At 49.8% G+C, this 9,660-nt stretch overlaps 2 protein-coding genes across 2 annotated transcripts; both read left to right on the top strand.

Annotated features, from left to right (window-relative positions):
* The first annotated feature begins 1,424 nt into the window (after positions 1–1,424).
* BT62DRAFT_123258 (mitochondrial carrier) lies at positions 1,425–3,518 on the top strand. Its single transcript, XM_043179763.1, has 10 exons — positions 1,425–1,706; positions 1,759–1,825; positions 1,875–2,009; positions 2,068–2,104; positions 2,155–2,236; positions 2,428–2,450; positions 2,502–2,817; positions 2,864–3,040; positions 3,092–3,138; positions 3,194–3,518. The coding sequence occupies exons 1-10, from the start codon at positions 1,607–1,609 to the stop codon at positions 3,212–3,214; spliced, it is 1,005 nt and encodes a 334-aa protein (XP_043040004.1). The 5' UTR covers positions 1,425–1,606; the 3' UTR covers positions 3,215–3,518.
* A 1,144-nt stretch (positions 3,519–4,662) lies between these two features.
* BT62DRAFT_1076058 (RhoGAP-domain-containing protein) lies at positions 4,663–9,565 on the top strand. Its single transcript, XM_043179176.1, has 5 exons — positions 4,663–4,801; positions 4,941–7,136; positions 7,192–7,244; positions 7,297–7,383; positions 7,437–9,565. Exons 2-5 carry the CDS (start codon positions 4,990–4,992, stop codon positions 9,263–9,265), a joined length of 4,116 nt encoding a protein of 1,371 aa, XP_043040005.1. The 5' UTR covers positions 4,663–4,801; positions 4,941–4,989; the 3' UTR covers positions 9,266–9,565.
* Positions 9,566–9,660: the final 95 nt, after the last annotated feature.

Below are 9,660 nucleotides of genomic sequence, written 5' to 3' on the forward strand. Positions count from 1 at the left end.
GATACAAACCCTTCTTGGTGGACCGGGAAACCGAGTGGAAGAAAGGCGCATATGTCAGAGGCAAATTACAAGTCGAAAACTGAGGAAGCAGCACTTCAAGTTGATGGTAATTAATTCCCAACCAGCTGTTCATTCACCCAGCAAGGCAAGGAACAAGCGACAGCACTCTAGATTTGTATTTTCGGACAAAAATCATTTCGCAACGTCCTGGAGTATCGGAGGGACATAGATGAACCGATGTTTTACATCTCTCTCGCGGCTCACCTGTCCTAGATTGACGACCGCAGGGAACCAAAGGCGCAGGAAACATTATCGATACGATATCAGAATGACAGCGAAAAGCTCACTACGCCAGAAACGAAAACTTTAGTTTATGTACACATATTTACCCGAGCTGTATTACATATTAGCTGGCTGCCAATTTATACAGTCTTGGGGGACAACGTTCACTTTCCATCTCTCTTTCCAGCTATGTACCAGACAGCAAGTCTGTATCTAATCGTGGTGTTCAATTTCTCATGACAACCTCTAACATAGATCTCTACTAGATTCTACATCGACATCTTCAAGCTAGAAGTACAGCCATAATTATTTGAAGCGGTCGAGATAATTTCTATGCGACGCGACAAAAATCATTGGTCATTCCCTTGATATCTACTTGTAACGGAGACTATCCCTCTCAGGCTCGAGTCTCGCACCCCATTATCATGCTAGCCCCGACCTGTCTTCTGAGCCAGCGTTATGACATTCACACCGGTAAACTTTACGATGCCATCGTTCACTATGGCGATTTAAGACTGCTCACCATTGATTTCCTATGACTCATACTGGAGAGAGCTGGGGATGGCGATGGCCGTTATTTGGATAGGCGGGTATATTTCGTCCTCGAATATAATCATTTCTCACAGCTGTGAATAGATATTTTGATATGTACTTCGATGATGGCAGCATATGTCCGCCGGTGCGTGTCTGCCACCTTCTCTTTCAACGGGACAGTCGTGAGCGGATTTGCGGATGACTCCCCATATGTTCGTTCGAATTCTTATGTATGTCCTCTGTCTTCCCTGTGCTAAAGAAGGGCATTATATCTGACAATCGGATTCACAAGACCAAGAGTCCGACAGTGAATGGGTCCATCGGCATCGGACGCACAGCTCGTGCATACCACACATATATTCTGCCTTCTCCAACGGGATTCCGCTAAATCACGCGTAGATTGTCCGAGACGGAAACCAAGTTTCCTATATCAAGTTAGTGAACTAGGTATTCTGTTACTTTCAGTGTTCTAGGTTGATTCTAGGCATTGCAACAAGTGATTAGATATAGCTCAAAACGTACTGATACAGAACCAAGTGATCAATCTATGTATTGTGCATGTTCTTGACTGAGTTGCACGGACGGCGGAGGATATCTAATCCTACCAATAAGAGTACGACTTGTGTGGGGGATTACGTCAGACCACAAAATAGAGCCACCTCCTTTTTCGGACTGCACGCTTTCGTCTCCTCTTTTTACCCCGCAGTGCCGCGTTACGGGCAGGAGCTGCTGACGGTTTCTCCTCTCTTCTTTGTTTCATGCCTTCACATTCGTAGAAATTATTCGTATCATGACGCGCGACGCGACACAAGCTACAGAAGCAGACATACAGCCTGTAAAGGTTCCGAGGCTATCATTCTTTACGCCAGAAGTATCAGCCTATTTTATCGGTGGGTGTCTTCCACATATCTTCTTACGGTGCTCCTTAAGTGACCGTTTTAGCGGGGGGTTGTGCTGGTGCAGCCTCTAGGACCGTCGTGAGTCCTTTGGAGAGGCTGAAGATTATTCAGTACGCCTCACCACTTCTCCTGTAAGCATTGTTTTGATATTCGATATAGGCAAGTGCAACCAAGGTCTTCAGAGCAACAATACAAGGGCGTCTGGAGGAGCCTTGTTCGCATGTGGCAGGAAGAAGGATTTAGAGGTTACATGCGGGGCAATGGCATTAATTGCTTAAGAATTGTGCCATACAGGTGTGTTTGCCTTTCGACCCCTCTATTTTTCTATATCTATACTTATGCCTGTCCTCAGCGCCGTACAGTTCACGACTTATGAACAGTTGAAGAAGGCGAGTAGAAGCAAACATTGCGTGTTCAAGGTCTTGACGTCATTTTGCAGTTGTTCACCAGTCATGGGTCTAGAGACCTTGACACCCCCAAACGACTGGCAGCTGGTGCTTTGGCCGGTATCACATCTGTATGTGAGTGTAAAGACTCTTTGGGTTGGCTGAAAAGTGGGATCTCCAAAGATCTTGTTGTTCTTGTCAATTGAGAGCGACGAAGGAGGATGAAAACTCTCTACATTTTCTTTGAACCGCGGCCCCCCCCTGTCCGGCGGTCGTATTATCTACCATTGCTTTTGGCGAAGACCTTGCTAATGAACGTTTCCCAGGTTCGACATACCCCTTAGACTTGGTTCGCGCGCGCCTATCAATTGCTACAGCGTCAATACCTGTTTCTCTGCAGTCTAAATGTAATACCTCTCTGGCGTCTTCGACTGTATCGACTTCGTCATTGAAACACACACTCTCGACCGCTTACCACACGTCCGCAAGTGGTCCCAATTATACAGCATCAGAGTTGACAATCTGGGGCATGACACTGAAAATAGTCCGGGAAGAGGGCGGAATCCGGGGGCTGTACAGAGGCTTAATCGCGACGGCAGTAGGCGTTGCTCCATACGTGGGGATCAATTTTGCGGCATACGAGTTCTTCCGGGGTGTCATTACTCCGCCAGGGAAGAACAGTGTTTCAAGGAAGTTGGCGTGTGGTGCACTAGCTGGTGAGTGGGTATGTGAGGAATTGCACAATGGACTAATATGCACCAGGATCGATATCGCAAACGTTGACCTACCCATTTGACGTGCTGCGTCGTAAGATGCAGGTAACCGGAATGAGATCATCAGGATTGGGAATAGCATATTCTGGTGCCTTTGATGCGCTTACTGGAATAGTCAGAACAGAGGGGGTTGGAGGGTTGTATCGCGGTCTTTGGCCAAATCTTCGTGAGTTGCACATTGGTGCAGTTTTCGTAACACGACTAATGCCCATAACAGTGAAGGTGGCTCCCAGTATTGCAACGTCGTTCTTCACGTACGAATTGGTCAGCTTTTTTCTCTTCTCGCGTGGGTGATAACTGACACGATACCCAGGTGAAGGATTTATTAGTGGGCCCGTAAAGCGTCCACTTGTGATGGGGGACCTTGATTTCGGACAAGTGTTCTTTTGCTCGTCGGTTGCATTCACGATCACCGCGGACAGACCACAGACTATTCCAAGTTGGACATCGTTCTTGTTGTACAGGAGGCCGACCGGTTATTATCTTAGAACATGAATAGAGGGACTGTCGAGGGCTGAACCTTGTGTGAGATGTCTGTCTGAGTCGAGAATCTTGAAGCGATGAGTCTAAAAATCTGTTATCGAAGCGAGTGACACTTGGGAGTCAATAATAATATCTTGATTGCTTATGGTCCGATTCCGCATGGATAAACAGTAGACATGTGCTGGGCCGAGGACGGAGCAGCAGATATCGATGACCGGAACCTTTTCGATCTGGTCCCCATCATGTTGTGATCTTCTCACCGTTGCTAAGCCACCGCAGTGCGTCGGGAGAAGTTTCTGGTTGGCATCACTGCCTGTGCCTACTCACTGAATACGGTAGCAGTGTAACTTGATTCCATCAAGATCAATCGTCTCGCCGCTTCCTAGATCCTCAGCACAAGCACGCATACTTTTTCGCGCGATTAGCGCCTGAGCGTGGCCATCGGCTGCATGAATCTTTAGGCTGTTACCACGCAGTCATTTACTGTGCTCAGGGATAAACCCCCATCGCATCTCCGAGATCTTTGCTGCTACATCTTGCTCAATGAGAATCGCTCGAGCATCCCGGACCGACGTAGACCGATATCTGAAGCCGGCCCCCTTCACGCACGAAGCTGTCTGTCCTACGACGACGCCGATCCACTCAGTAGGTATGTCGCTCATGCTCATCTCGGTTCGTTGTGAATACCGTTCATTCGGATCCGCACACGATGAAGTCGTGCATTCGATACTTGCGGTCGTCCATGTCGCTCCCGAATACTTGCTTCGAGCAATCGAATTGTTGCAATAAATAGATCACGCTCCACCCAGCAACGTAAATACCTGCTTGACGTATTATTGCGTCCAACGATGCCGTTGACTGTTTCAACCAATCGCACATACATCCAGCCGGGGTGCCTCATGACGCGTCCCCTATCCTCGGAGGGGTGATATTATTGTACGGGGACGATGGTCGGTCTCTGTGAAGGGCCCTCAATTTTCACATATGATTTGAAGATGATTGCTCTGAATACATGTGATGATGCAGGTAAAGGTCTTCTCGGTCGCACCTTGGTGCTTCTGGTCCGCCGGTTCTTCGGTCGTTGATCGCGTTCATTATTGCTAACAGAACAGGGTATCCAATTTACAAGTGCTGGTTGATGTTACATTTGGATGGACAGCTTTATGGGCTTGCACCTCGTAGGCACGAAATGTTGTATCAGATCTATGATATATCAGCTCTATCAGAACCTGGGCGCAGAGTTGGGACGGGCGTAACATATACGGCCCAAAGGAAGACTGCCTAAAAAGGGGCCAAGATACTGGACCGTAACGAGACCGTAACGCCGTCATCCGGCGCCTGAGTTTTTGTACCTTCCACCACGACGGCTGATACCCACATGCCATCTCCAACCCCCTCTGCTTCTGCTCATCGTCGTCGACCCCAGCGTGCATGAATACATACTGTGAGTCGCCATTCTCTCCGTCGCCAGCCAATATGGACGATCTGATCTGGCTCTCTATCACTGCCTTTTATTCTAATATGTCTCCCTCGCATTTGCATTACATATATATATCTATTGACGCCTTTTTATTTTTCTGCAGAATAGCCTAATCTACACCAGCTCGTCTTTATAACGGCTGCGCTTATATCATGTCCGTCGAGAATCGGCCTGCGCATTCAGGCTGGCCTGTCACTCCTTCTCCTCTTTCGTCTCCATCTACCTCTCTCTCCTCTTCTTTTTCTTCATCCGCAGCCTCTGACATGCTGCCCCAGGACTCCAGCCAGTCAGACTTTCATTCATCGGATCACTCGGCTCTTGCACCAAAACATCCTCATGTCCACAACCTGGCCTTTGCTTCCCCTCGTCCCCGTTCATCCTCTCTGGCCGTTCTCATGGGTCAGAATATCAGTCGGTCGCCTTCTCCGTCCCAGCAAAATTCCTCTTCTTCCCAGCTCGCTTCCAAGGGGATCGCTGCTGCCGCCGCTACAGGCAGTCGTTTAAAGCGCGCGTTTGGCGCAAGACGCAAGAACAAGTCCGAGGATACTTCCAAGCTTTTTTGCGGAAATAGTAAGGGAAAGGAGAGAGATTATTACACTGATTCCGATGTCACTACTCCTGTATCGTCGACATCCAGAACGCCAGTGACCCCCGTCGAGGCGACTCCACCGCCAACCCCTGGACACAGGCCGGCTAAGCTCTCCCTGCAGCTTGCAACTCATGTTTTTAATGGCGGTAGGAAGAATTCACGGACTCCGCCCCCCATTACACCCTTATCTTCTCTTCCCCCTCCCCCTCCACCAAAGCCGCCTGCAATGCAAGGATTGAAACTCGTGCCACCTTCACCCGCCCGCAATCTCGATCAGAGGGGCTCCATAATCACTGTCAGCCCGGGTATATCTTCGGCAGTTAATTATATGCGGATAGGGGAAGAACAGAGAGAGCGGGAACGTGAACGGTTAGAAGCCCAACAGAGGGAATTGGAGGCTGTTGAGAAGAATGATGCTGAGAAGGAGAAGAGTACTGACAAGGGAGAACTGAAGGAGACGTGGCGGAAAAGTGATTCCACTATGAGTCACCACACCATTCGTCCTGGCACTACTATAGGCAATCGGACACCGCGCCCTGTGTCCGTTGCCGAGTCCCTTCAGTCCATTTATACCATCGTTCCTCCAGTCAACAAGAGACTGAGCGCCCTCATCACCGATGCTGATTACGCTACTCCAGAGGAAGACATATCTTGCGAGACCGTCGCGGAAGATCTTCCACCGCCGATAAACCCCATACCCTCCCCGACATCCTCTATCAGAGCACATAATCGCCGTTCGATGTCACTAAACCTGGGATCGAGCTTTGCTAAGGTATATATTCCACCATCGGCAGCTTCTGCCACAGCAGCGCTATCCGAGTCGAACCATTCGCCACGATCAGTCGAGGACGTCCACCCGCGATTATCGCCTTCTGCATCGCGAGAAACGCCTACGCTCACTAGAGCCGCCGCCAACGGTATCATTTCTCCATCAAGCTTCGGCCTGCAATCAACCGGAACTCACATTCGTGGGCGACTGGCAGCCTGGACAGCGACGACGAATGCTAATCCATCACAACGCAGCTTGCCCACCCCTCCTTCCTTCTTCCCTCGTAATTCCCCTACGCCGCCGCCGCCACCGCCGCCTCCTCCATCGTCACGGCAACCTACCATCAGTATGACCGGTGGCTTTGGTCTCGCGAAGCGCGCTGTGGAAAAGATTAATCGTGCTTGGGGTGGCCTGTCTTCTGGTTCGAGTAATTCCGGTTACTCTTCCTCTTCATCAAGTACTGGTCCATCGTCATATTCTGATCATAACTTGGCGCGTATTGCATCGAATCAATCCGGGATTATGTCCAACCACCACGGGAGGAAATCCCGGAGAACACTTGACGCACCTTCCGGGGCATGGAGTATCAATTCATCAACAACAGGCTCCTCTTTGTCCGATTCTGATGCTTTCACGGCGCCGGCTGGTCCGTTGCTTGGCCAGAAAGTTCGTGGGCCTATGCGTACGAAAAGTACAGGTGCTGGAGCTGCCGGTGGTATTGTTTTCGGCAGAAATTTGCGAGCTGCGACGAGGGACACAGCCATTGGTGTTGGTGTGTCATTCAGCGCTACGGACTTGGAATCGGTGAAGGGTGACGTGCGCTCGGGAGACGTGGATAAGAACCATCTAGAACCGCTCGAGGGTCGAATGGTTCCGGCAGTTGTAGTACGGTGCGCACAGCATCTATTGCTCTGGGGCATACAAGAGGAGGGACTCTTTCGGTAGGCAAATTGGAATTTGCCACAGGTCTACACTCACTTGATTCGTGTATGCTAGTGTCCCCGGGCGAGCATTGCATATCGCGAAGTTGCGTGCTGAGTTTGATACAGGTTAGTGTGACATACGATACCCAACTCAACTTCTGATCATGATCCAAACCAGGGGCCGATTTCGATATGACGGAGTGTTCTCCTGCGGAATTGGATCCTCATGCCGTCGCGTCCGTCTTCAAAGCGTTTCTACGTGAATGTGCGTGTCCTTCACACATGTCCTTCTAGTCCTCAAAGTTTCTCTCTCTATAGTACCCGAGCCAATTCTGACCTACTCGCTGCTTCCGCAATTTGAAGCCGCTATAAGTCAAGAATGCGTTTCGAATGTTCAAGAAGCTACGGGACGTTTGGGTGGGAAAGGCGGTCCAACTCTACCATCGGGTCCTCGAAGTGGGCTTGCACTGCGCAAACCTCCCTCGCTGTCTACGCTTGCAATGCCAAGCTTCAGTGGCATGCAGCCGCCCTCCCGTTCTGTCACAAATACTCTCAAGTCGTTGTTATCGAAGCTTCCTTACGAGAACAAAGATCTCATTCGTACTGTCATCGAACTCATCAAGGCGACGGCCCAGGAGAGCAAATCGACAAAGATGCCCATCAGCAACTTGCTTCTTGTGTTTTGCCCCAGTCTGAGCATGAACCCCCCACTGCTTAAGGTTCTTTGTGAAGCCGAGGACCTGTGGGAAGGTCCTCTTCTGGAGTCACCTGTCATTGATATCAAACGTGAGAGCGTTGTGCTGGACATTAGTGCGTCTGATTCCGCAAACGACACCATTGCACTTGAACTCGATGCGGAGGACTCAGATGAAGAATACTCTGATGCACCCGATGGGTCGGAGATGAAGACGTCCCCTCCTCCTTCTCCAGACAAACTCGACCAGGTCGTGGGAAGTCCCTGTTCTTCCACAGATGGTAAAACCCCTACCGCTATCAGGTTGAGACCAATGGGGCCGAGGCAGCATGTCCTAGCTGGTGTCTTCAGTGGAACAGAATACTCGTCTCGCCTGAGACCCGTTTCTCCACGCTCTACGGGTGCGTCGTCTGATTCTAGGTCTGTAATGTCCTATGGGTCGACCTCCAACGAGAGTCACTCGCCGTCGCATCCCAACCTGTCTCCTCCGCCCTTGTCCTCGTCCGCAGAATCGCTGGCTACACCGTCAAGTTCGTCGGCCCCGCAATCATTGACTGATCTTCCAACTGGTCTTCCGGTTCGGACCGACCCTTATGCTAAGGAAGAAGAGATCATGGCTCCCGTTATTTCAGACTGTTCGGACTTGGGTCTACCAAAGTCTCCGCTGTCTATCATTAACCGTCGCATCAGTGGTCCTGTTCAATTTCCAGGTTCTGGTGGTAGTGAGCCTTCAAGTCCGCTTTCACCTCGAAGATCAGTACCTCTGCCATCTCTTCCTAGCCCTACCTCTTCTCCTACTAATTCCCTTCCTGGTACTCCTCGACGACATGGGATGAAGAGGCCTTCATTAAATCTCCTTTTCTCTAAGCGTTCTGCGTCTCCGTTGTCGTCTTCTCCTATAGGGAGGCCTTACATTTCTTCTCCGTATCTACAAAATCCGTCACCTGTATCTGATTCGTCTATTTCCACGCCAACCTCCGCCGTTACTGCACCACAATCTAGCACGCAGCTGCTTCCGCATGTCATTGATACCGCTATTGAGAGCCCAACGCTCCGGCGTGATCTTGGACTAGAGGAGTCACCTTCCATTCGGTCACCAGAACCTCCAGACTCGCCTGGCGGTAGCACACGCGAGGAAGCTGCTGGCACCTTGTTGGATGACGTCCAGCTGCTCACAGTCCATCCGGGCATAACACCCATCGCTGATCATTACCGTTCGTTGTCGAGCGCCTCCCTACCATTATCGTCGCCAGACCAACGGCCATCACACCTTCGGCAAAGACGCACATTAAGAAATCGGTCTGCATCCAAGGCATCCTATTTATCGAACGCATCCTCCAATCATTTAGGATTGCTAGATGATGAAGACAAGGAAGATTGGACACAGAGTGTCCTCATGGCAGCTGATGCTGACGGTGGATGGACTGTAACCGCGCCTTCATCACAACGATAACGGGCGTGTGAGAACTCCGTCATATGTTTCGTTTCCAGTATTTGTGGATTCTACGATAGTAGATTTATACGTTCAGTTCAAAACCCAACGCACGACCTCTGCTTGTCCTTTATTCATCCCTCTTTCGATAACAGCTGCTACCCCATACGCCCAGCATATGCTTTGTGACTGTGACGCATACTCTATATATTACTTACTATACCATCGGCAACGGACCAGAGATTCTTCTTATATTATGCATCCTAGTTCATTCGCTTGCCATCACACCTTGCATTTTGTACGCTTTTTATCACAATCAATCTTCAATTTTGGGAGTTTAAAATAAGTAGTTTATGTAGTACGCTATCACTGTACTAAAATTTATGTATTTTTACTCCTAAATACAGAGAAAATAT

The sequence above is a fragment of the Guyanagaster necrorhizus genome (genome assembly GCF_019112545.1).
Source record: "Guyanagaster necrorhizus MCA 3950 unplaced genomic scaffold BT62scaffold_12, whole genome shotgun sequence".
NCBI classification, from domain to species: Eukaryota; Fungi; Basidiomycota; class Agaricomycetes; order Agaricales; family Physalacriaceae; genus Guyanagaster; species Guyanagaster necrorhizus.

Excerpts from the sequence above, each read along its gene's own strand:
- BT62DRAFT_123258 (XM_043179763.1), top strand. The coding sequence starts at position 1,607 with ATGACGCGCGACGCGACACAAGCTACAGAAGCAGACATACAGCCTGTA. Across the intron at positions 2,237-2,427 it reads GGCCGGTATCACATCTGTAT|GTTCGACATACCCCTTAGAC; the intron begins GTGAGTGTAAAG and ends AACGTTTCCCAG. Across the intron at positions 2,818-2,863 it reads GGCGTGTGGTGCACTAGCTG|GATCGATATCGCAAACGTTG; the intron begins GTGAGTGGGTAT and ends AATATGCACCAG.
- BT62DRAFT_1076058 (XM_043179176.1), top strand. The coding sequence starts at position 4,990 with ATGTCCGTCGAGAATCGGCCTGCGCATTCAGGCTGGCCTGTCACTCCT. Across the intron at positions 7,137-7,191 it reads CAAGAGGAGGGACTCTTTCG|TGTCCCCGGGCGAGCATTGC; the intron begins GTAGGCAAATTG and ends CGTGTATGCTAG. Across the intron at positions 7,384-7,436 it reads CAAAGCGTTTCTACGTGAAT|TACCCGAGCCAATTCTGACC; the intron begins GTGCGTGTCCTT and ends CTCTCTCTATAG.